The sequence below is a fragment of the Anolis sagrei genome, chromosome 4, assembly GCF_037176765.1.
Source record: "Anolis sagrei isolate rAnoSag1 chromosome 4, rAnoSag1.mat, whole genome shotgun sequence".
Lineage (NCBI taxonomy): Eukaryota > Metazoa > Chordata > Lepidosauria > Squamata > Dactyloidae > Anolis > Anolis sagrei.
In genome coordinates this window covers 53,489,585-53,517,092 of record NC_090024.1, presented here as the reverse complement: position 1 = coordinate 53,517,092, position 27,508 = coordinate 53,489,585, and the positions used below count along the sequence as shown (strand labels likewise).

At 38.1% G+C, this 27,508-nt stretch overlaps 1 protein-coding gene across 3 annotated transcripts in view; it reads left to right on the top strand.

Annotated features, from left to right (window-relative positions):
* The window catches only part of SPIDR (scaffold protein involved in DNA repair), a 210,789-nt gene that overhangs the window by 124,320 nt on the left and 58,961 nt on the right, over positions 1–27,508 (top strand). For all 3 annotated transcript variants that reach the window (XM_060775283.2, XM_060775282.2, XM_067467430.1), the window contains one exon: positions 1,067–1,341. In XM_060775283.2, the coding sequence (XP_060631266.2) occupies positions 1,067–1,341 (275 nt within the window). The remainder of the gene's footprint in view (positions 1–1,066; positions 1,342–27,508) is intronic.

Below are 27,508 nucleotides of genomic sequence, written 5' to 3'. Positions count from 1 at the left end.
ACAACATTAACAGCAGAAATGGGGATCCCTGCCTTAGTCACCTCTGGGCTTGTTTTTTTGTAACACCCTCTCCATGAGCTGCCTTTGAAAACTATTTGGCAATTTCAATTGCTTTGAAGGCTTCAGTCAGGTTTCTTACCGTGCTGGGAAATAAGTTCATGTTGCCTCTCTTTTTTATTAACTACTTTGATTTTATGGCACTGCATAAACACAATTAATCGTGGTGGTTTTGTCCTATAAATACCTGAATGGAGTGAGACCAGCTTCCTTGGTCATCTTCCACAGAATCCTTCAGTCTTTCTTCCTGCAATGAATTTTCTGTGGTAAGAAAAAAGACAGAGACAAATGCTGGAAAAACAAAGTAATGCTGCAGAGAAAAGATATCTCGGTCCCCTGTAAGATACTCTGAATGTGGCGAGGTGAATGAACAACAAACACCTTATCTAGAAACACCCTGATTGATTGTGGGTTGGTTTATTGGTTGATTCTTTGGCTACTTTTTGATGTTGTTATCATGTTTATTTCAGAGAAGGGAGTGTGCTTGACTTGCTTAACTGTTTAAGACTGTGAAAGTAGGGATATTTTCCCCAAATTAGATCAGAGATTCCAACTAAGGGAAAGCATTGATCTGAATATTATTCTAGCATTTATACTTCTAAAACAGGGATGGACAGCACCAATTTTGTGTCCCCCACAGGTTCTAGGGCCAATTATCTGGTCTCTGGAACATCAAAATACCACAGAAATAATCCTGGAATTTGTCAGATGGTTACTTCTACTTCTGAAAAGATGTATATTCTTAAAATATTAAACAATGAGAGTACATCAGTCCATTTAAAAGGTGAATGGCTGATCCTGATGACTTCTGGGAGCAGCAGTTTACCTTTTTTTTTTGCAAAAAATAAGGATAATTTGGAGAGTTGGGAAATCCAAGAGAACGACAACAACCTTAGGGACACACATGCTTCAGACCTTGTCTCTGTTCTAGAAGAACAGAAATACATGCTTAGTTATTTTATTTCTATATTGTTCAGAAAAATATGGTTTATGAATTTATGTTTGCTAGGTTTCCTGTCCGCATATGAAGACTTCCACGACTGTTCATGATCATAGCATCAGCGAACCCAGGCTATCCCTTTTCACAGCTACTAATTTACGTGATTCTCTTCTTGATGTTGTGGAGACAGAAGGAACAGCTGGAGGGAAAGGAATCCAAGTCCAAGTAGTTGTTCAAAGAGTGTATTACTTGGTTGCTAAAGACAGTTCAAGATGTCATCTTCAGAGAAATAATCCTCCTCAAACCATGGCACCATGTTTAAATTCAGACTTGACAAGTGCTCGGTGAGTAATAGAATTGTACCATTGGTAGAAACAGAAACATATGGAGAGAAGCTAAGCCAAATGTGCTGATTGCCAATAGTCTTTATTTGTCTTGAACTGAATAATCCTGCTCTCTAGTTGAAAACAGGAAGCTGCTTAAAAAAAATTCTGAAAATATTAAACCCAGAGTTGGACAACCTATTCAGTATTTGGTTCACATCAAAAGTCTATCTTGTCCGTTTTGATTATCATAACTAATTTCTGCATTCAATTCTATGAATTGGTCTCCATACAGGTATCATTGTGATAGAAAGTTGACGTAAATATATACAATATAAGTAGACCATTGCCCTGTCTATGGTGGTATTGCCTACAATGACTAGCAGTAGCAATTTAAGTTTTCATACCATTTCCCCACTCCTAGTTTATAATGGCAGAAGATTAAAGTTTGTACCTTATCCACATAAAATATACACTTTTCTACATCCCTTTCCCAGTTAATGGGCTTTCATAAAATCAGATTTAATAAATCTTTAAAAAGCAATCATTTAATTTTGTGGCATTTCACAAGTGTGGGCATTTTCCTGTTCAGGGCCTTACATACAACTTGTAGTCTCATCATGTTGCCTTGCTATGTTTAAATTGCCATTCTCTTCTGAAACACGCATGTATTACTTTCTTTATGGTCTACATTTCTCCTTAATAAATTAGCAAATTTAAAAATACATAGCATAGCGAGACTGAAAGAGCTTTGTTTGATCAAGGTTTCCCTTATTAAGAAGCTTGTGTCCAAAGTCCAAATCCTTTCTTTTGCCCATTATTTACAAGAGCAATGCAATGCCTAATCCAAGGTTGCATAGTAGCTAGTCTCTTTCTATGCTTTCACCTTCTTTTGTGGACAGATAACAATAGCCTCAATTTCTGTTTACCGAAAAGGAACTGAATGAAGTATTTCAAAAGAGTTTTGAAAGAGGAAGGCCACCAGTCCCTACAAGTTGCAGCTAATTGCACCAAAATGCCAGTATATTTTTGAGAAAAATATTTCTAAATCTGTGTAGATTATATCTACCATATGAATGAAAACGTCTGCTAATGAAATATTATGAATAATTTGGTTGATTGCTATAAAGGATCTGGTTGAATCCAGAAATAATTTTGGCAGATAGTTCTTGTTCTAGAGAGAGTTGATCACGGTGAATGAAATGAAAATAATTTTATTTATTTAATGTAGCAGTGGTGTTGTCATCCTTTAAAAGCTCCCAAGTCTTCTGTTGCTATTAGACATTTATGTGGTATACCATTGCAGACTGGGACTGTAGACATGTAAAGATACTGCTTTTCTTCTATTGTTATTTTATGGTGTCGTCATTTCAAGCAGCAAATAGTTAAACTTTCTTTCTTAGAATAGAAATTTACAAATTTAGTCTGCATAAACAATTAAAAAAACCTCTTGTGACCAATTAAGAAAGTCCTCACCAAATTCTACTACATCAATTCTTTTTTTAAAAGCCCAGATATATAGTTTGTTCCTTTTACAAAAAGGTGCTATGCAGTGACTTCTGCTGGAATGGCATGTCGTTCTCTTCAGTTGGCAACATTGCTAGTAATGTACAGACAAATGTAATTATTCTGCCTCTCTAATAATCTTTGTTAGATCATTTGTTAAACAAAAGGATACACTTCTCAGTAGTGTAATTTTTTTAAATAATGTTAATTGATGTCAATTTACCTTTGACTAAGAATAACCTTATGCAGTGATTCTCAACCTGTGGGCCCCCATATGTTTTGGCCTTTAACTCCCAGAAATCCTAACAGCTGGTAAACTGGCTGGGATTTCTGGGAGTTGTAGGCCAAAACACCTGGGGACGCACAAGTCGAGAACCACTGACCTTGAGGTGAAACACCTCTGAATCACCCTTTTTAAAACTCAGCTGTGACTTGCTTGCTTGAGTTTGTCCATTTGTTTAAAAAATGATGCTCAATTTTTAAGTTCTTCATGGTTTGTGTGATACACACAAATGGGTCATGCTGCATTTGCACAGTCTGTACTTGGAAACTAGCAGAGCTAAGTTGTTTTTTGGCGGTAGTACCAACCACGTCCACTGCGCATACTGTAGTCCGTTCCTCTTCAATCTCTTTGATTCTCCTCCATCCAGTACATCAAAAACATTGTATTTGAGTTAAATATTTTTAACTTTTTAAGTGTTTTGGCATTCCTACTTTTTAAATAACTTATCTTCCAGTCGTTGTCTTGTTTTTGACATTCTTCAGTCAATCTTTACTTCATCTTCCCATGTTGGAAAAGTTTTTTTTTCCTGCCCACATATGGATTTATGGCATCTAAAGGACATTTCCCAAAAAGTGGCTCTAATGAAGTAAGAAGATAACACAAACAGACATCCCTAGTACTTTTTGTGCTTTGGATAGAGTCACATTGTTGGTGACTACTCCAGACTTTTCTTCAACAAGCCAGACATTACTGATTTTTTTGTCCTAAAGCTTGGATAATCCAGACTCCTGAGTAATGAGCTCAGTCTAGGTGTCTCATTCAACTAGAGTTTCAAAGCCAAAGTAGACTCAGGACCTATTAGAACTCAATACATCAAACAACAGAACTTTCATTGGAGAAAACTGAGAAAGAAAAATCATTGTGTTGCCACTTCGGTACTCAAGAAACCACAGACTGTTTTCTGTCAAATCCAACTCACTTTGATGAGTACCTTCATTGTCGATGGATAGAGCGACTCTAACTCAAGACTTAGCAAAGTGTAGATGACACCAAAATGCTTCCAAATGTCCTTGGAGAACACAGATCAACTTGATATATTTTCCCCCCAGGCCACTATAGACACCGAGAAATACTTTTTTAAAAACAGGAAGTGAAGCACCATCGCTTTCCAAATAGCAATAAGAAAGTTGTGTATTTCATGCATAGATACACAGAATGGCAGCTGAGCAGCTCACCGTGGTGTGACATTTGTTGTATTGCAATGACAAAGCAATACTGTGCAATTGCATTGAGGCGTCACATGTTGTTTTGTTCATCAGCCTTGCTTCAGCTGCTAAAACACTAGTTGAATTTCTTTTTAATGAAGGGGCTCTTTTAACATTAAGACAGGTGAAAAGTTGGAACAAGCTTGAAATTAAATTCACTGCTAGGAAGTGTGGTTACAACATAAACAAAATATTAATAGAATCTATCATTCTCTTATACTGGATCATTACATTCTCTATTTCCATGACCATAGAAAACATCTTCTCAGGGATCCTATTCAACAAGGCGAGGCTACTCTTCAGGTATCAGATAGCAACCGTCTTTCAGGAAGAAATACACTGAAGTATCCAAATATTGTCTGATTACCATCTTGCTACTACCCCCTCAATGTGGTCAGCTCCCATCTATAACCAAATACTTTATGAGGAATTACTTCAACATTGACACCTAATATTAATGCATTTGCGGGTGGATTGCAAGTTATATGCCTCTTTACCTTTCATTCTAACTCAAAGAATGATTAAAAGAAAATACTCCACTCTTGGTACTAATTTCATATGTAGGTTTTATAAAACACTTCAGGAAATTTACATTTTCAAATATTGTGGTGCACTTGCTTTAAGTCAGTACAATTACCTTTGCATTTCCAATGGTGGGGAAACCACCACTGAAACAGATTTGTGATTGAGAAACTACAACAGCCTCTTCCATCTTTCTTGGAACTCCTTTAGATGGTATTTGTCAGGCAGCAATGTAGTCCCAGCTGTTGGCCATAATCAGGCCTTGCACACGGAATGTGAGAATTCATTTGGATTCAGCATTCGACCAAACTGTTCAAAAGTCATGTTACACCCATACTCCATGTAAGTAACTAAGTCTCCCATTTGTTTGAACTACAGAGACCATGGTAAACCACTGCAGTAGCTCAGAACTGAGGAGACTGAGTGGGAATGGGCTGGCAGATATGTAGAGTTGCCCCAAAAAGATGGCTTTGCTATATGTTGTGTGACCCATTTATGTATAAGTTCACTGGTAGTAAGCAATCTATTCATCATCTGATTTAGAAGTCATTTAAGAAAGGAAAACTGTGTTGCTTAAATTTCTTAAAAGCTGTGTTGTGTCTGGCTTTGGTTGATATAAGACTTGTATCACATGTGTTATTTTTGTAACGTTATTAAGAACATGCATTTAAATCTCATGTTCTGAGTTTCGGTTTGCCTGTGCCTGCCAGTGACTAATAGACTAGTCTTAGGTTCTTACTGTTTATAGGAGGTCTAATAGGCAGAGGTAATGAGGAATATATATGTATTTTAATTTGCCTTATGTAATATAAATCCTTTTAGTGGGTGTGATTATGCTCTAGCAGCTTTTTTAATGAGTTTCTGTTATATCATTTTCACTTGTGCAATGCTCAGACAATATTAGACTCCACTGATTCTGCTCTGAATTATTCATAAATAACTTTACAACTTCTGTGTTCTCCATGCTGAGCTGTTACGTATCGTCTTAAATTTATCTCAATACAAACACCATTAAATTTATCATGAGATTCTCATCTGAGTAAAGATAATGTTTCCAATGCTATTGCAAACGTTTCAAGGTAGGTAAATCAGTGCTGAGGTCACTCATTGTGTTTACTTTAAGGAAAATCCAAGCCTGACTTACACAAGACTTATTTTAAATTAGTGTTTATTGCACTTAGAGGGATGAGAGAAAAAAAGACATTTGTGAAAAATATGTTCACAGATGTTAGCATCTGTCAAACAGTTTTCTTTTGTGGGCAACTTCTATTCTGTTTACAGCATACCATTCATTTTCTTTCAGCTAAATTTTCTAAACAAAACATTCATGAACATATGATTTTTAAGAACATCACTAATACCTCTGGGATGCATTTTTTTTTCAAATGCAAGATAAACAGAAAGCAGACAACCTAAATATGCCTCACTGAATACCGTATGCCAGCAATGTCTCAGTACCCAAAGTCACTTTTTAGCTGTCTTGTTAAAATGTTTAATTGTTTTTTAAGAACCTTTACATTATTTTACTTAGGTGTGTGATCAAAATGCATTAATGACAGGTTAGACTATGGACTATCACAGGCATGGGCAAACTTCTGCCCTCTAGGTGTTTGGGACATCAACTCCCACAATTCCTAACAGCAGGTATGCTGCTAGGCATTGTGGGAGTTAGAGTCAAAACACCTGGAGGGTGAAAGTTTGCTCATGCCTGGACTATCAGAATCTGTTTTGCTGAAGCACAAAACAGCTGTTTGTATGATGAAAGCAGGGATACTCAGTCCAAATAATTTGGCTTATAATCCTTTCCTTCCTTTTAAGAATCCTAGAGAAACAATTCATGAGATTCCTACCCTTAGAAAATAATCCTCTATCATTCATCCAGGAAATCTTCCTTCCTGCTTAGTTATTTTAAAGCTTGACCGAATGTATCCTTTTTCAGCTACACACGTAACAAAACAATAATTCTTATTCTTGTTTGCCTAAAGCAGGGATGTCAAACCCAATTTCATAAAGGGCCATTTGAGCCTTATGGTTGCCTTCAATGGGCCATTGAATAAATGGATGGAGAATCTGTGGACACAGAGGGCCAAATATAAAGTTTTACATAGTGGTCAGTAGTCTTTGGTTTTTACCCAACTTGGGTCAACAGACATTATTAAATGACAATTCCCATCACTTAAAAAAATGTTTATTAAAGTTTTGCTTACAAATATTTTAATTCCCATCACTTTTGATTATATTCCATGTGGACTGGGGATAATGGGAATTTCAATACCACAGCACTTGTGACTATGAGGTTGGGGAAAGGTTAAAGGACATTTTAAAGTTGGACATCATATCCACAAGCTTTGTATCTAAATTCAAACCCCACATTCCAGATTAAATAGAACAAACGGCAACTTCCCTGTCTTCTGGGTCACAACTCCCATAACCTGTATTCATGATATCTAATGATGAGAAAAACATGAGTTGTAGTCTATCATCTGGAGAGCCACATAAAATGACATGGTGGGCCAAACCCAGCTTGTAGGCCTTGAGTTTGACACATGTGACCTAAAGCATAGGTGTCTCACCAGCTGTCTGCTTGCTTTGTTGTATGTTATAATTTAAGCATTATTTTAAATTTAGCATTCATTCAGTTTAGTTCCATTTTCCAGAATGTGTGTCAGCATCCCTTATATCAGACATATGCAAAACACTGTCTTCAATGGGCTGAAATCGAATTATAAAATCACGTGCCTTTGAACACATAAATAATCTGTGTGGGTCATGCACACCAATTCTTCTCCATACACACACTACATACAGCTTGGTCCTATTTCTCCTCCAAACCTTCTCACCTGCAGCTTTACAAAAATTGCAGCAATCTAATTTAGGAGTTATGTAAGTTTTTTTATACCATCATTAAACTATTGGCCATCATAAATCAACCTTCTGTCTAGCCTTGCTTTATAAAACTCTTAACTTAGAGGTTTGGACCACAATCCTAGAGACTTCAAAATTAATCCTTGAATAGCAAGTGATTGAATAGCAAGGAATTCAGATCTCACATTCTGTATCAGACCAAAGTGGTCCCAAGGCTATATTTGCAGCCCCCTCTCCCACATATCCCTGCTCTTCTCCTTTTCTGGAAAGAAAATAGGCAAAATGCCTCTTCTGGAAGCCTCCAAGAGTGCTGATTCACCTTTTAATTAGGTCACAGGACTCTCTATGCTGTTGAACATCAAAACCAGATTTTTGGCCACTTTCAGTCCCTTCCCCATTGTTCTTAGCATTTTTGGCCATCCAGCCTGCCCAGGCTGAGGGAATGCAACAGATTAATTGGTATTCAGCAAAGTGCAAGGTTTTCCTCTGGGATTTTTAAAATGAGGAAGAGTTTCAGTTGTCTTCTTTGTTGTCTCTTATATTGTCTAGGGGGGGGGGGCACCACTGCCACCATCATAATTACATAGGACCCATTCACCCAGCCTGTCTCTTTTTCTGCTTGCCTTCCTATCTGTCTGTCCCTCACAACTAGGAGCATGTGGATGCCAAGAGAGCAGCTGGGCCGATGTGTGTATGGAGAAACCAACCTCTTCCCTTCATCCTCTCCTACCACATTCTCTTCCTGTCCCCACTCCCTGCTTCTCTCCCCCACAAGGGAGGAAAAGGAGTCCTGGAGCAATGAACAGGGAGGCATGAAGGAAGTCTAACCTCTTTCCTCCCTCCTTTGCTAGCTACCACTTTCTCCATCTGCCTCCCCCTGCCTCGCGTTCTCCTTGTCTGTCCCTCACAACTGGGGAGAGACAGAGAGAGAAACTATATGCAGTTGCCTTCACAATCCACCCCAGTTCTCGTGTGCAGTTAGTTGTACAGACATTCTGCATGGGCAAAGCTGAGTGGGGTTTTCTTCCTTATTCGCTGAGGACTCTGAAGTACAAGCTAGGTTGATATGCTTATGCAGAATCAAATCCTGTATATCAATTACCATACCATTTACTGACCTGAAATTCACCAACAACATTTTTAACCAGGGGGACTATCACAAAGGCTATCCAGTTATTCAATTCACTCCTGGGAACAGTTTAGAGGGAAATCCATAATTCTTATGATAATTAGCAATCTCCAGACCTATACTGTAAAAAAAAGGTAAAACTTGTGGAGTACTCTAAGGTACAATATCAATATCAATGTTTTTATTACTGTAGTGTTTTGCTTCTTGCCATTGTTTTGCAATAAAAGCAAAGGGAAGCAAGAAATATTATTTTGTTTCCCTGTGAGTTAACTAGTAGTAATATACTATAAGAAGGCTGTCATGGCAAATTCATAGAGGTAACTTTCCAGCCCTAAAGCCACAATTCTTTGTTTGCAATGCTAGTTATTAGTCAGTTGTTTCAGTAGGGTATAGTAATTTTCCAGCATCTGTTGTATGCCAGATATTCTGAGATGGCCTATATATCATGTATGGAGTTTTTCCTTCTTTTAATTTTTATGATTTTGAATCATAAAACCATCCAATGCAGTATAATCTTACATTTACCCAAAAGCTTGACATAATTTTGCATCTGTATAACATTTAATAGAACAGGTCACCAAAACTCTTATGGAATTCAAGCATTGGACTAGAAAGAGAATATCCCTATGGTTGAAGGCTTATTTTTGAACTTAGCTGTATTTCTATAGCATTATGACATGCCTTTTGCTTTATTTGCTTCGTGAAAATGAAATATTTAGTGCTTGTAAAATAAATAGCTTGTTCTTGGTGCTTATATCAACATTAAAGAGTCTTTTTTCGTCTACTCTAGATTGTCTGATAGCATGTTTTAAAAAAACCAATATATCTGTCCCCCATGAGCCAAGGTTCAGTTCAGTTATTTTGTTTTTATAGTCCAAGGTTTTGATCCAGCAAAGTAAAATCTACATGTGACAGTATACAAAAAATTCTGGTCAGCATCCTATTCCATAGCTTATCCTCACCAAATTCCAGCTTTGAAGCATACAGGATCTGGACATTTCTTGAGAGCACATGGAAGAGACAAGCGCTATTTAAGCTAGAACCTGGCACAACTACACATGGGCCGGTGTGCAAAACTGCATTTAAGGGATCACATATGTTCTTATTTTTCTCCCTAAGCAATGCAGTTGATTGAACGTGAAGTTGATTGAACGTCAAGAATAAGATATCCACGAACTATAACTAATATTTAAGACCAGAGACAGCTGCCACCAATCTTCTGAAAACAAAATAGAAAAAGCTTTTCTGAAGACATTTCTTCTGTTTTCTGCTAAGCCTTAAGGATAAGACAGCTTCATTCCCAAAGTTTTCCCTACCCTGCCCTAGAAATGTCTACAAATTGAGAAACTACATGATTTAGGTAAATAATTTGAATGTTTCTCAAGTGACTGGCATTCTTTGGAATGTGCTGAAAGACAGCATTTATGACAAAAAGGACAGTGTCTTGTCATACTGTACAGTCCATCCAGTTGTTACTAGTGGTTTGTGTAAGAGGAAATTTAAAAGTAACCACTTCCTCACTGTACTGCAAAACGGGTTCAATCTTTAAAATAGGGATGGGAAACCACTGGCCCAGAGGTTTCAAAAGATCTCCCTCTTTTCCCTCAAGTAGTGTGCTTACCTCCAGACACTGAGCAGTGATAAGAGTAGGGTCTTTTTCAGCAGATTAAAGACAGGGAAACTCCACCCATTTGCTTAAGCTTTAAATATATTGTTGTTTGAATGCCTATTTAAAATTCTGAGTAGACTGCCCTGTACCTAGGATGTATGAGATGCCACTGAAGGTATTTCTAATATGTACATCTGGATTTTACTTCAACACTCAAAATTGTTGAGCTCAAGAACAATGGTTTGAGATCAAACATCATAAGGCGTTCCTCATCTGTCTTCAAACAAAATTGTGATCCGTTTTCATGTCTTACCATCCAATGTCCAAGTGTGTGCCCAGTCAGTTCTTGTTTTGGCAAATTCCTAGCTATTTCCATTTGTGGCCAGGATACTTTTCATACCCTGAATCCTTTCTAGAATGGACTATACCAATTTTATCAAGTCATATGTGTTGGACTGTGACTTCCATCATTCCATTGGGAAGTGTGGTTTAGAAACAGACTGTAATAGAGCTATACATTCCTATTTTATTTATTGGGAATACTCTTAACAGAGTTCTGCAACTAAAGAGGTGTACAGAATACTGTTATACGGATTGGCCATTGAAGGATATCTGTATCAAATTTGATCCAAATTCATCAAGCCATGTAGGAAACTTTGAGGTTCATAAGTACAAACATGCATGCAAACATACATAGGTTCACCTTTATTTGTATAGATTAACCCACAACACATTATGTAAAATAGATTAAAGTAGAATTGGTTACGGTAGTTTCATATTTTTCATACTTACCTTCCAGCTGGTGCAGAATCTATAAATTCAATATAGGTTGATTTTTCCTTATCCATAATTCTGAAATCCAAAGTTCTCCAAAACCTAAAATCATGCACATGAATGATTGACATAGTGATAACTTTCCTTTTTAATGGTTCAGTGTGCACAAACTTTGTTTCACACAGAAAACTATTAAAGACATTGTGTATAAAAGTACATTTAGTCTATGTTTAGAAGGTGTGTATGAAACATCAAAGAATTGTGTGTATAGACTTAGGTGCCAACTCCAAGTTACCTCATTTGCAAATACATATATTCCAAAACACTTCTGGTCCCAAGCATTTCAGGTAAGGGATTCTCAACCTTTCATAGTATTTTTGTATAGCAAACATTATCATAATAATTCTAACATTAACAGTTCTGTGCATATTTCTGAGAGATCTGTATTTGAATGAAATTATGCTTTAGAAAATTTTAAAATAAAGGATACAATCACATTTCATATGGGTCTGTGTCTTAAGTTTTAGTATTAAGAGACAAATTATAAAGATATGTCTGATTTCTAGACATACCTATGGTAGTAACAAAATCAGTGTTTTATTATACTAGTGTTTAAAAATAAACACAATACTCCAATCTCTCTCAAATATATTACATTGAAAAAAATTCTTCATTTACTCAAGTATAGCATCTTGTGATACTTGACTTAATACAGATTGAATCCTTTTTTTTTGTCTTTTCATTGTTAGAACATTCCCATTTTCTCATTTTATTTCCTGTAGAGAAGCACACATTTCAAAGCTCTCAGTAATACGCAGTGCCTGAGCCAAAGGATCATGTGATTTATTTCTCCCCCTTTTCCCCCCACGATCAGTGTGTCTCTGCACATGCTGTTCAGTAAACAAATTTCAGGGAACCAGCCCAAGCTAGTTCAGAGCAGGGAGTTCATTCACACAGAGCGCTTGGAAAGTGATGCCTTTGCACAGCCTTGACGTAGGGGAGGAGAGGGGAAGAGTGGGGGAGGCAAATGTTAGTATTTGTATTTTCATTAATTCTTTTTATAGCTGGAAGCCAGCTGTAGCTGGTTAACATTTGCCTGTGACATCTATCAGACTTCTTACGTAGGATTAAGGGCTTCTGATGGAAACAGAGTTCTTAGTCATCATATCACTAGTTTACAGAAAGGCTCCTTGACTTGTCACACATTTAATACATTGGAATAGCGTGCATCTGTTATAAATTTAAGAGGATGGGTTGCTCCTGTAACCAGAAAGATGCTTTCTAAACCAGAGATAACAAGGCTTATGAGTTTGTTTTTGATAACGGGAAGGGAATGCAGCTATAGAAAACCTTTTCAAATCTTTAGGTGGTTTTCAATTTAAATAATAATGGTGGTAGTAGTAGTAGTACAATGTATTACTACCTTTCTCTCCCTTTGGCTCGAAGAGGGATACAACATCATTAAAACAGGAGATAAAACACTGAAAGACATACAACAAGATACACAGAGTTAAATCCAAATTATAATCCACTGATGAAATGCAGATTAAAATTCACAACTTAAAATATTGATTGAGACCAATCTATCAGTCTCAGAAATCTAGTGTGTGTATGCATGTGTATCTGGGTGGATGGATAGATAGATAGATGGTGTATCGGGGTGGATAGATAGATGGATGGATATTCAGGTAACAAACATAAAGCAGTGGACTCAAGTGGTTTTGGTGCTCTTGTTGTTTTAAAAGGAGTGTCCAGATGAGTGTTTAATTTTGAGTAATTTTTTAAAATACCAAAAAATTTAAGCCTTTCATAAGACCTAGTTCACAGAAATGTGTTATTTCAGAAAAAAAGCATACTTAACATTAGCTACTTTTCTTGATTGGTTAGAGACTAATAATGTTCAATAAATATTCAGTCTCCAAGAAAGAATATTCCAGGGATTAGAGCAACTTTAGGACAATTGCATGAGATTCTCATTCAAGTAAAGTGATGCTCCAAATTCTTCAACAAAGACCTTTAGCATGAGTGCGATGAAATGCCATGTTTCTAAGTTGGATTCAGAAAAGGACGGGGCACTAGGGATCATATTGTAAACATATGTTGTATCCTAGAGCATACCAAAGCACTTCGGGAGAAAATCAACCTGTTGTTTATAGATTATAGCAAAGCCTTTGCTTGTGTCAATTGTGAAAAACTATGAATTGTTCTTAAAAGAAATGGGTGTGTCATAACATTTGATTATCCTGATGCATAATAAAACTCACAGTTGCTATCTTTAGAGAAAACTCTTATTGCCTATATTAACATTACAAACATTATTGTCTTAGATCCTATGAATTGAATTGTTTATCAATTCATATTTGTCGTATAATGATAAATGTTCCTTTCAGCTAATATGTTTTGCCAGTATTTTTTATGACATGGTATTGCTGATTAGAATGATTTTGTGGGAAATATATTTTATTTTACATGGGAATCTTCAGTTTTTGGGAGATACCGTTTTAAATCTGCCCATAGTTTTTTTTCTTGTTTACTTTATCTGCTTTTTTCTTGTTTACTTATCTGCTTTTTGATAATGCAGACCTAATTTGGCATAAATTAGCTGTATATTTTCACTCCTTTTCATAGTTGCAATAGGAAGAATTTGTAAAATCAAATTAACAAAACTGCCCCATATACAGAGATCTTGATATCACAGTAATTCTAGAGAAAGAAATACAATGTATCATTGTATATATCAATGGACAAGATAAACAGTAGATATTATATATTTGGGGGGGGGGGGAATCTAGAAGTTTGGGTAAAGTTGTTTTGAATTCTGGTCATGCATTTTCATGATGTCAGAACACACACTCTTTCTTTGCTTTCCATTTCCATTATTTTATTTTATATATTGAATGATAAAGCCTAACAGATTCATTTTGCTTTTATTGCCAGTGTATTGTCCTTCAAAACTTATGCCAGTTCTGACTTTTTAACAAATGTGTTAATTTGTAATTTTGGTTTTCACTCCTTTTGGACTGAGTAATGTGATCAAATAATGTTTATGAAAAGAAGAAGAACATGACAGTTGCTCTATGATGGTGAACCTTAGAACTGGGAAGTGGCCAGTCATCATTTTGTGGGACTAGTACGAACTTGTAATGTGGGCTACCTCCCAACCTCAGTCTTATGTGTTTTGAATTCTGGAATTATGTGTTCTGCCTTTCTAAAGACTGTGCATTTTTACCATTGCCATAAGAGTTTTGTGTGGGTTATATTTTCATGTAATTATTATCCAGTCTGGATCCAGGGAAGTCATGCTACCCCTCTATTCTGCCTTGGTTAGACGACGCCTGAAATACTGTGTCCAATTCTGGACACCACAATTGAAGAGAGGACAAGCCCTATGAGGAGCGGCTTCAAGAGCTGGGCATGTTTAGCCTTCAGAAGAGAAAGCTGAGAGGAGACATGGTGGCCATGTATAAATATGTGAGGGGAAGTCATAGGGAGGAGGGAGCAAGTTTGTTTCCTGCTGCTTTGGAGACTAGGACACAAAACAATGGCTTCAAACTACAGGAAAGGAAAGTCCACTTTAACATTAGGAAGAACTTCCTGACTGTGAGAGCTGTTCAGCGGTGGAACTCTCTGCCCTGGAGTGTGATGGAGGCTCCTTCTTTGGAGGCTTTTAAACAGAGGCTGGATGGCCATCTGTTGGGGGTGCTTTGAATGTGATTTTCCTGTTTTGTGGCAGGGGGTTAGACTGGATGGCCCATGAGGTGTCTTCCAACTCAATGATTCTATGAGGGTGAGATTTAAAGCTTGCTTACTATTTTGGAACTTTTTCATTTGTACTAATAATTATGTTAACCTGAATGTCATCATAATTTTAATTGACCGAAAAAAAATGCAAACCGCTTCTAAACAGGCAAATCTTAAATCCTTTATTTTCCAGGTTTGTACACCATGGACAAAATACTCAGGGGACTGACCTTTTCTACCTTTAGCAGAACTGGATGATTTATCAATGTCCTTTAGCTTGTTATAGTTCTGCTTGTTTTGTTTTGTTCTGTTCTCTTCTGTTTGCTGTTGTTCGTACATTTCTTGGACAGAAATCACAGAGTTTGTGTTTGAATATCTGTAACTTGAGACTTCATCACATATAAACCCTATCAGCAGTATTATCCATTGTCCCTGATTATTATAGTCCTTTCTTTTTTGTCTTTGACCAGGAATTCTAGGATAGATCTTGGGAGAGCTTAATACATCTCTGCAATTAGGTGCACAATCTGAAACAGCAAGTCTCTGTTTAAATTAGAATATTAAGTTTTCTCATAGAATAATACAACTTTATTTGTACATTGGTTATCCTCAAGAGTGGAAGTCAAGGTGAAAAAAGATTACAGCTAAAACATACAAAAAGTCAGAATTACAACTAAATTGAACTATTTAAACCTACGATCTATTTTTTTAATTATCACAATTTAAAACAATACAGCACTTACAAATCTCTATTTTTTTTTAAAGAAAAAGCCCCCAGCTCTAAAAGCCCATCTGAATAAGAAATAATTTCTTGCTATAACAAAAAAGACAGGAAGGGGAATAGACATTCAGAGGTTTAAGGGGGGGATGGGACTGAGAAGGATCTTTTTTGTGTTCCCACCAACCATACCTTTGAAGACAGTGGGACTGAGAAAATAGCTTTCCCTATGAATTTTAGAGTCCGGACAGGCTCTTAGAACTATAGTTCTGAATTGGTCCAGTAAAGAAGAAAACATATAAGGAATTACATTTCCATAAATATATGATACTATGACTATTGACCTTGACTTGGGAGAGAAGGGCCACGTCTATAGTGATCATTTTGACTGGTGTATATGCAGATCAGCCACACGGCAGCCAAATCTCAAATGAAGCTGATCCAGGGTAACATGGGACAAAGCCATAGAATTTATACTTCTCCTGCTATTATATGTTTTCCAGGCTCAGGCAGCCCAGGAAGGCAGGATGGTCCCACCCACCACCACACCACCCCGCTGGTATCATGGTGGTCTCCGGCTGTAACATGTGCTTGACATCAGCTAGATTGACATGGAGTGCTGGGAAGGAAAGGAGAGATGAGGGTGGCTTCCTCATCTTCTTCCTCCCTCAGTGCCCTGTTGCGCTGGCTGAGGTCACAGCATGTGGAGGACAATGCTGACCACCTAATGATGCTGAAATGTGTTAAGTGTTCCTGGATGACCATATCCGGCGCAGTCCAACTGTCAGCGTTCTGGATTGGCTCCAGGTTTTAGATCTGTGTATATCTAGTCAAGTATATATCATTTATTGTTTTCACTTGAGCACCAAGGAGCTTTTCTAGGTTCTTGCGGATACTTTCCAAATGGTTTCAAAAAGAGCAGTGTGCAGTACCTTTTCTGAAAGCAAGAAAAGCAAGAATAACGGAATCCTAAGATAATCTTATTAGAGACTTAGTTTTGAATCCCCATTAGGCGATCCCTTGTTGGCCAAGTAGAATAGTCTTCCAGGATCAATATTCTGGTGGGTCCGTAGGTGACTGTGGAACCCTATTCTTGATCTGCATCTTCTCCCGCAGTGAGGGCATTGGTTTCCAGGTGGAAGGCGGTCCCGGTCGGGGTATTGAAATCAAATCTGATGTTTTTCAAATTTTTATTTGGTGTGCATTGGAAAACAGCGAGTATATCCCAAACTCTGTTCTGACTTACAAGCAAATTCAGCTTAAGACAAAACCTACAGAACCTATCTTGTTCGTAACTTGGGGACTTCCTGTACAATGTATAATGGCCTTTCTGGATAATTTTACACTCCAGTCTGCTTTTTCTAATATAAATAATAATAATAATAATAATAATAATAATAATAACAACAACAACAAACTTTATTTGTACCCCGCTACCATCTCCCCAGGGGACTCGGTGCAGCTTACATGAGGCCAAGCCCACAATACATCAGTAAACAAAACATCAAATAAAACAATACAATACAATACAATACAATCCATATAAATCACATAAACAAAAATAAGGAATAAACAATCAACAGTGACATACAAGCATTTAAAAACCAATGGCCAGGCCAAATGTAATAAGTTAAAATTAAAATATTTTTTCTATATACCATAATTAATGATGCCAGTGCTCTTAATGGCTGTTTAGCAAAGCAAGCAGTTTAATTCATTGAAGCCATGCATCTTTCATACATGCTCTGATTTTGTTATCTATCAGACTTCTTACCAGTTAGTAAGGAAAGTGCTTGGACGCAATTTTAGAAATGGTTTAAGTTTGTAAATATGGAGTATACACATAAGTTAGAGTTTCAGTGATGGGTTCCATATTTTATATTATAGCCAGCCTACAGCAAAAGAAATGGGCACCTTTTCTGTGGTATTTGAAGCAGCTCTAAGACTTCAGTTGTCTAAAATTTTATTTTGCAGTGTCAACAATGCACAGTAAGAAGAGAAATGCACATTTTTCCTTATTTGGGGTCAGGCATATCCCACACTACAATTCAAAAGCCCCTTAAAATGTCATTCTGGCTGTGGGATGAAAAAATGTAATCATAAAGAAAGGCATATTTGGGAATGAAATGTTAACATTTATAATACAGACCAAACAAAATTGTGGAAAGTTTGCATTTGTTTGCCACAAAATGCCTTTTGAAACGTTAGGAAGCATTTCCATCTTGCTTTTGGCGTAGCCTGGGCCCATTTAGGGAAAGAGAGGCCTTTTTTGAAACAGGAAGTGAACAGGAATTACACTCACTTCCTCTCTTCTCTTGTGAAGAACATTTGGGGCAAGAAAAAAAAAGGATTGTTGCAGGGGGTTTTGGAACAGCAAGGATATGGCCTTCCAAGGTCTCCTGCAAGGCTAATGCAACTCCCGCTGCCTTCCATAGTTGCCCATCTCAATATAAATGTCTGAAAGTATATTTTATCTTGGGTATTGCATTTTTTAACAAACAAACAAGCAAACAAACAAAACAAAGTTTGCAAGCTTGGTAGTTGATTAAATGTCCTTTGGCCAGTAGCTGGCCACTTGGAGTGCCTCTAGTGTTCTGTAAGAAGGTCCTCTATTGTGCATGTAGCAGAGCTCAGGTTGCATCACAGCAGATAGTCTGTAGTTTGCTCTTCTCCACACTCGCATGTCGTGGATTCCACTTTGTAGCCCCATTTCTTAAGATTGGCTCTGCATCTCGTGGTACCAGAGTGCAATCTGTTCAGAGCCTTCCAAGTCACCCAGTTTTCTGTGTGCCCATGGGGGAGTCTCTCATTTGGTATCGGCCATTGATTGAGGTTCTGGGTTCGAGCCTGCCACTTTTAGACTCTCGCTTCCTGAGGTGTTCCAGCGAGTGTCTCTGTAGATCTTAGAAAAGTATTTCTAGATTTAAGTCGTTGACTTGCTGGTTGATACCCAAACTTAAAATAATTTAAATAAATAAAAATTAAAATGCATACAAAGACATCAATTAAAGCATATAATTATTTTAAGTGCAATTAAACAATCTACAGAATTTAATTTATTTCAAAATCCATTAAAAACAGAAGATAATGTGGCTTGAGTATTGGACCCAGGCTTCAGGAGTTCATAGTTCAAATCTTCATTCTGCTATGGAAACATATTTAAGTCACACTTTCTGTTTCAGAGGAAGGCAAAAGTAAATTTCTTCTTGCCAAGAAAACTGTTTGATAGGTTTGGTTTGAAAGCTTAGATTTGCCAAAAATCGGAAACAGCACGAAGGCACACAAAACAACAACAAAGATCAACAAAACAGCACACCATTAGAAGTCCCTCACTGTACCTAGAAGCCTATCCTTTGAGAATGTAAAAATTTCAAGGAAGGATGCCTCTTAACTTTCCTAGGAAGTGAGTCCTAAAACCTGGGAGAAGCTATTAAGAAGGCGTTTGCTTTTACGCTACTAAACATGCCTCTAAAGGAGGTGAGTTTAATGGAAAGGTCTTCTTCAAAGATTTTAGAGCACAGAAAAGCTCTTATGGAAATATACAATTCTTCAGATAGCCTGGATCCAAGTTGCATAGAAATTTATCCGTCATAACTGGGACTCTGAATTGTGCCTGGAAACTGACTGGCAGCCAGTGGAACTGTTGCAACAAGGGGATTGTATTCTCCCTGTAGCCAGCCCTGGTTAACTACAGTTCTTTAGGCCAAATAAAGTTTTGGAGCAGTTTTCATACGCAGGCCCATGGAGGGAACATTACAATAATCCAAACAGGATGTAACTAAATCATGTATCTCTGTGGCCAGATTAGACATTTCCAGGAATGGATACAGCTGGTGCACTCGCTTTAATTATGTGCATGTACTCCTAGCTACCACTGAAGCCAGGATCTCCAGGATGAATATCAGAGTTAATCCAGACTTCAGACCCACGTCTTCAGGTGGAGTGTAAACACATCTAGCACAATTGAATCCTCTGTTATGCCTTTTGACTGATCTGGACAATCTTCAATATGTCTGTGTTTAGCTTCAATTTTTATTCAGTCCACTATAGATGCTTCACACTGGTTTAGTATAGTAACACCTTCACTAGAGTTAGATGGAAAAGAAATGGGTTCCACCTGAACTCTGGTGACAGCTGATCCCCATGGTCCAGATCAGGGGTCCTCAAACTTTGTAAACAGAGGGCCAGGTCATAGTCCCCAAAATTGTTGGAGGGCTGGATTATAATTTGAAAAAAGCACGAATGAATTCCTATGCACACTGCACATATCTTATTTGTAGTGCAAAAACACTTTAAAACAATACACTAATTAAAATGAAGAACAATTTTAACAAATATAAACTTAATAGTATTTCAGTGGGATGTGGGGGCCTGCTTTTGGCTGGTGAGATAGGATTGTTGTTGTTGTTGTTGTGTGCTTTCAAGTAGTTTCACACTCAGGTTGACCCTGAGTGAGGGCCGGGTAAATTACCTTGGAGGGCCACATCCAGCCCCCGGGCCTTCGTTTGAGGACCTCTGGTCCAGATTAATCCCAACAGCTTCATATACGTGTTGGAATAGCAAGGGGATGGGGACTTTGTGGACCTTTAGAAGTGAGAGAGTTGAGTAAGAGCAACCTAGCAACACCTTTTGAGTTGTGGGCCCTCACAAAGTTTCTAGCCCATGTTTGTGTGGATTCCTTCTGAATCTTCTGTACAGAAGTATAGAAAGTTCCTCCGTTGTGATATCACAATCATTTCTTGTATCAGAGAACACTTAAGTTTAAAGTATACCCAGCAGCATGAGTGGGGAAGACAAATGGTTATTATAGTGCCATGTTGTTGTGAATGACTCACAATACAGCAACTTCAGGTTTCTTTTTGTTTTATTATTATTATTGTTGTTGTTGTTGTTGTTTCAGAAGCAAAATGAGAATGTACTGTAAGTCACTTCTGGTGTGAGAGAAAATCGGCCGTCTGAAAGGACGTTGCCCAGGGGGCACCCAGATGTGTTACCATCCTGTGGACTTCTCTCATGTCCCCTGTCAGCTGGGGCTGACAGACGGGAGCTCACCCTGTGAGGCCTTCAAGTCAGCAGTTAAGCCGGCACAAGGGTTTAACCCATTGCACCACCGCAGTTCCTAGCAACTTCAGTGTCATATTGAAATCACCCCACACAACAAGCCAAGAGAAATCCGTCGTGACTACTTGCCTTCACATAACATATAGATGTCCATAAACATAATAACATACGACACACAGAATACATTTCCAAAAAATTCCAAACTACTGTAAAATGTTCTTGAGAGTCATCAGATAAATTCTTACAAAACATTTTTTCAATTAATGCTAGTTATTCAGGAGGTACTTTGAAATACTGTAAATGCTATAATCTAGAATATTTTTCCTCACCTCTGGAGTACGGGGGTTGTTTTTTCATCCTTTCAGATTAACATCTGGATGTATATGTTTGGGCAAATGTTCTCAAAAAAACTTCCAGGTGATCTGAAGGCTATGAAGAGAAGCCATCGATGAAGTGCAGCTCTCCTTCTGGAGATATGCCCATCAATCTGCCTCTGCAATGGGATGTGGGGAAATATGTGCTGTCACTCACCCAGGGCAGAAGTTGGTCTCTCCAAGGGAAATGCAGACTCAGCTTCGGGCATTCCAAGCAAGTGCTGGAAGAAGTCAATTTGCTCTATTTCACTACTCTTGGGAACTTTAATAGAGAGCCAGTTATAATATGTTATGTTCTGTCTCAGTTTTATTTAAAATAAAAAAATACTTTGTAAATGGGTTCCAAAGTTTAGTCTGGAGAGACATGCTTTACCCCTTGTTGCTGAGGCTATTCATATCACTGTTTGAGATCTTGATGTCAAGTGCTGCAAGTTTCAAAGATGAGACATAATGATAAATAGCCATTAAATAAATGTCTCTAAGTGATTTAGATGGCTTTTCCATCGCCGTAACATATTTAGATAAAGGTAAAGGTTTTCCCCTGATATTAAGTCCAGTCATGTCCAACTCTGGGGGTTGGTGCTCATCGCCATTTCTAAGCCAAAGAGCCAGCATTGTCCGTTTTCACCTCCAAGGTCATGTGGCCAGCATAACTACATGGAGTGCTTTTACCTTCCTGCTGGAGCGGTACCTATTGATCTACTCACATTTGCATGTTTTCAAGCTGCTAGGTTGGCAGAAGTTGGAAGCTCAAACCTCTCCCCGGATTCGAACCTGCAGCCTTTCGGTCAACAAGCTCAACGGTTTAACACACTGTGCAACCGGGGGCTCCTTACTTAACATACTTAGATTTATGTTATTTACCTAACATACTTAGATCTTCCTAAAATTTTGTTATTATCCAGCCAGAGCATATATATTTCAGATCAGTTAATAAGAAATGGCAGTGGCATCACAAAATCAGATATCTTTGGGAGATGGTACTGAACCATTGTCCCAGCATGCTGTTCTGCTACTGCCTGAGTATGTGCTACCATGGACATTCTCATTCAGATGAGAGGGACAATGCAATGCCAAACTGCTCATGCTAAATTACTCATGCAGTTTGGATATGAGTTAGCTGATGATGGTAACAAAATGCCCTTGTCCCGTTCTAATTTGTGTGATTACCTTCAGCCTCTCTCCGTTCCCCCTGTAATTTAGATTAGATACGGCATTCTTTGCTTTTGTGTTAAGCCTTTGGCTAGCACTAAACAGGCCTGTTTTTCAGTGCTGATAAAGGGAATCTCGTTCTTTTCAGGGAAATGCTGATTATTTGACTGAGGCCAAAAAATAGACCAAGATCTGTCCTGGAGATAGTTTGTCAGGCTCTTTGAGGTCTTTGTGATGAAAAGCCTTGTAAAAGCATGAGACTACTTTTGATTAACTTTATCATTCTGTGTTCATCGCAATTTAGGTGAAGTCTCTCATTTTTATTTTTGAAAACATTAAAAATAAAATAATTACATAAAAGGGTGCTGAGAAAATGTTGATTTATTTCCTGTTTTCATTTTTAATACACATTTATGTGGCCCGGTGGCATAGTGGGTTAAACCACTGAGATTCTGAACTTGCTGACTGAAAGGTCACCCGTTCGAATCTGGGGAGAGGGGTGAGCTCCTGCTGTTAGCTCCAGCTTCTGCCAACCTAGCAGTTTGAAAACATGCAAATGTGAGTAGATCAATAGGTACTGCTCCAGCAGGAAGGTAATGCTGCTTCCTGCAGTCATGTTGGCCACATGAGATGTCTACAGACAACGTCGGCTTTTCGTCTTAGAAATGGAGATGAGCACCAACCCACAGAGTTGGACACAACTGAATATCAGGGGAAAACCTTTTCCTATATGACCTGCACTAGTTAGGAGACTGGCTAACTGAATACACACAAACTTTGGTGGCTAAATCTGCTTGTTGCTTTTGTGTGTGTGTCGGGAGTGACTTGAGAAACTGCAAGTTGCTTCTAGTGTGAGACAATTGGCTGTCTGCAAGGACATAGCCCAGGGGACGTCCAGATCTTTTACCATCCTTTGGGAGGCTTCTCTCTTTCTCCCTGCCTGAGAAGCTGGAGCTGACTGACGGGAGCTCACCCCACTCCCTGGATTTGAATCTCCAGCCTTTCAGTCAGCAGTCCTGCTGGCACAAGGGTTTCACCCATTGCACCACCGAGGTCTTCTGCTTGCTTTTATAAAGAGCCAGATATGTTTCTCTGTTCAGTTATCACTATCATGTCAGAGTATATCTATATTCTCTTCTTTAAGTATAAGATAGACTGCGAGGAAAGTAATACATCTTGATCATACAATAATATCATTTTATTAACTTTTGTTGATTGAGCATTCGACCCAATGTCCTTATCTAATTCATTTCTGAGTAATATGTGAAATACAAGTCTAAATCCAGTTGTGTTAGTCCCGCATTAAAGTAAATCTGAATTTGTTGTGGTTGTGGTCGTCCTTCAAGTTGCTTCCAATTGTTGATGATCCTGAGTCTCTATGAAGGATTTTTCTTGACAACATTAGTTCACAAGGGGGTTTTCTTTATCTTCCTCTAAAGCTGAGAGTGTGTGACTTCCCCACGGTCCCCTAGTGAGTTTCCATGGCAGAGTGGGAATTTGAACCCTGGTCTTTAGAGTATTAGGTGCACTTGCACTCTCAAAGTTTGACACATTTACTGCTGTGGCTCAATGCTATGGAGTCCTGAGTTTTTAGAAGGTCTTTAGTCTTCTTCCTCAAAGAGTGCTGGCATCTCACCAAACTACAAATCCCAAGATTCCATAACATTGAGCCATGGCAGTTAAAGTGGTGCCGAGTATCGAACTGCAGTAATTCAGCAGCACAGAGACAGCCCTAGTCCAACACCTAAAACTCTGCAGCATTATTCACTGAATGTATGGGACCTATGAGAAAATTTATAAATCTCTTGCATTAAATGAGTCTACTCTGTTAGAGATTAGCAGTTTGGTTTTTACGGTCGTTTCCTGTTTTGACAAATACTGTAATAAATTCTGGTCAGTGTTAAAGGCAAATTCATTTTAGAAGGGTATTCTCAACTTCTTTATTTCAATGTGTCTGTGCAGCTTGATGCCTTTGCCCCAAATCACACTTCTAATCCAATCACGTCTGCAAAAGTGTTGATTCCTCTATTAGCATCTTAAAAAACAAACAGCTGAACAGTGCTTACTGCCACACCCTTGATCAGAAAGTTGATCTCTTGATCTTGAAAACATATCTAGCCACCATTGCAACTCCACTGCTAACAAATGTTCCATTTGGTACAGTTTAGCATTCTTAAAATGTATTTCTTTTTTTTCTTTTTTGAATTTTAAAGGTTTTTTTAAGGTAAAGATAGAGGTTTTAAGGTTTTTATTTAGTGAAATTAATAGCATACAGAATATAAAAAAAATGGGAAACATCTAGAGATAATCCGATACATCTAATACAGGTATCTTGTTCCCCCAAACAAGTACATTGCAATATTCTATCAAATCTTTCCCCTCCTGCCCCCCACCCATGACCTCTGACACTACTCACTGTGAGTCTCATATCTAATAAGATCTACCCTTATGACTACTTTAGTAAATTCCCCTTGCAGCATTCATAAACTGGATTTCCTAACACCACCTCATCAAAATTTCTTGCATTGTAGTTCAATATACTTTTTGCTATATGTTTGAGCCATATACTTGAATAAAGTCCTGTACAACTTAGAGTTCTAAATTATCTGGAAGACTTTATCTCCCAGAATGGGCTACATTCACTTCCTAGGGCAGTGGTTCTCAACCTCTGGGTCCCCAGGTGTTTTGGCCTACAACTACCAGAAATCCCAGTCAGTTTACCAGCTGTTAGGATTTCTGGGAGTTGAAGGCCAAAACATCTGGGGACCCACAAGTTGAGAACCACTGTCCTAGGGCCATTTTGACCCCCTTAACATTAAATAAATACTTCAGAGTGCCCCCCAGATGATGTTTAGGGAATGTGGAGGGAATTTACACTATATTTGGAGGTACCCTGAGGGCCCCCGGGGGTTAAATAAATGCAAAAATAGTTCCAATCCCCCAAAATGCCTCCTGCTGGAGGCATTTCCATCACATTTGGGGGACCTTTGAATCACTTTAGGCCCCAGAAAATCCTTTTTAAAACAATGAGTGTCTTCTCACCATCTATTGTTTCAAAAGGTCTCTCTTGGTCCTGAAATGACCCCGTTAGCCTCCAAAACATGCCCCCTAAAAGGCATTTGAGGGCAAAAATAACCCACATTTTTTGTTTTTATTTTTTGTGAAAGTTGGCATGGTGGGAGACCAATTCCTTCCACAGTTGTCCATCCTTGCAAAATGTTAAGATCTTCAGGGAGGCCTTTGTCTTGGTCCCACCGCCTTCTCAGTGGTTACTCCTACTCTAGAAATCTCTTCCTCAGGAAGCTAGACATTCCCCTTTCTGCTTTTATTTCTCTGTCAGGCAGATACCTTTTTTATTTGTGTGGGCTTTTAATGAGTAAGTGCTTGTAGAGAGCCGTTTTATGGGTAGAGGGATATGTGCTCTACTTTACCTCGTATACATTTTTAAATGATTTTATACTGTATATCATGTTTTGTTATAAAGTGATTTTAATTATGCTAAAAATGCTATTTTTCAGGTTTTAGCTGATGTTGCCTTGGGTCCCACTCTGGGTGAAAGATTGTGTGTGTGTGTGTGTGTGTGTGTGTGTGTGTGTGTGTGTCAGGAGCGACTTGAGAAACTGAAAGTCGCTTCTGGTATGAGAGAATTTATGATAATAATAATAATAATAATAATAATAATAATAATAATCTTTTATTTGTATACCGCTGTATCTCCCCGAGGGAACTCAGGGTGGTTTCAGCATGGTAAAGCAATTGCCAACATAAAAACATTCAAAAAGTAATTATAAAAAGCATAAACATAGTACTATATAACAATCATACTTATTTAAAATTTAAAAAGCCAGTTCAGTACTAATTACTTTGGAAGCTGATTCAGCTTCCAACGGCCAAGATTCCAAAGTGGGCCTCAACAACTATTAGAGGGCAGGGCTAGTAGACTAGGGCCTGGGGAGTGGATAAATTGCATGCATGACTTACCTGATGGCCAGAGTGGGACCTGGAGCTATTTATTTCCAAGGTCTGCTGCATAATCACAAGAGGGCTGGGCCAACAGTGAAAACATAGGCCCGTGAAAGTGGATAAAGTGCATGACAAAGGCCCTAACTAATGGCCGTCTGCAAGAAAGTTGCCCAGGAGATGCCCATATGTTTGATGTTTTACCATCCTTGTGGGAGGCTTCTCTCATGCCCCCACATTGGGAGCTGGAGCTGGCAAAGGAAGCTCAGCCTGCTCTCCTTGGATTCGAACTGCAGGCCTATCGGTCAGCAGCCCTGCTGGCACAAGGGTTTAACCCATTGTGCCACCGCTGGCTTCTGGGTGAAATATGACATATTTAAATAAGTATTTAAATAGTGTATTGCATTAACATGTGTAGCTATTATATAATGAGCATCAGACTGCCATCATTTCCTAGGACCCACATAGGCTTGATTCTGTGTGTTTCCTCAGACCTATTCTTGGAATTGCTTCAAATTAAATTAGCATAGGATTGAAATCTTGGTGAGTAATTGACCTTGGATTAAAAAGACATTTATCAAAATACCTGGTCACTGAATCACTGTGGGCAAATCACTCAGTTTTGGTCTCTTATAGGAAGATAAATGCACTTGTGCAGTACATTTTGTTGGAATTGCTTTTTACTTGGAACCTGAAAAGAACCAAGAAATTATTACTTTTCACTCAATAGTGAAAAGTAAATCTGACCACCAGACTATTTCAGGAATAATAGAATATATCTGTGAAATATAACAGAAGATCAAAGTAATTGGATTATAATTGGGTTACAATAAAACTATGTTGTGGTGAGGCGGAGGGCTTTTTTAAAAAGTTCCTTATTTAGGACCAATAATTTCCTACTATTTGGCTGGACAACAAGTCACATGCCACCTTTTAGCTTTCTCACATTCTTTTTTTTATCTCTACCTTGATATCTCACTTGATATCAAGTGATAGAGAAAGCAGTTTTATTGTTTTTATTTCTGAACCATGGCTTCAAACCATTTCTTATTTTGCGTTCTAGGCACCCTAACACTGATAAAAAGTATGCAGAAGAATTGTGTTTTTTGTGTTTAAGATGGTGTGGCCATGTGTATGTGTTGAATGAAATCATCCTACCGTTGCGTCTGCTGTCTTGCACTACTCATAAGTCATATGTATATGTATATATAAGTACAGTAGAGTCTCGTTTATACAACATAAATGGGTCGGCAGAATGTTAAGATAATAAGGACGGATTAAGGAAAAGC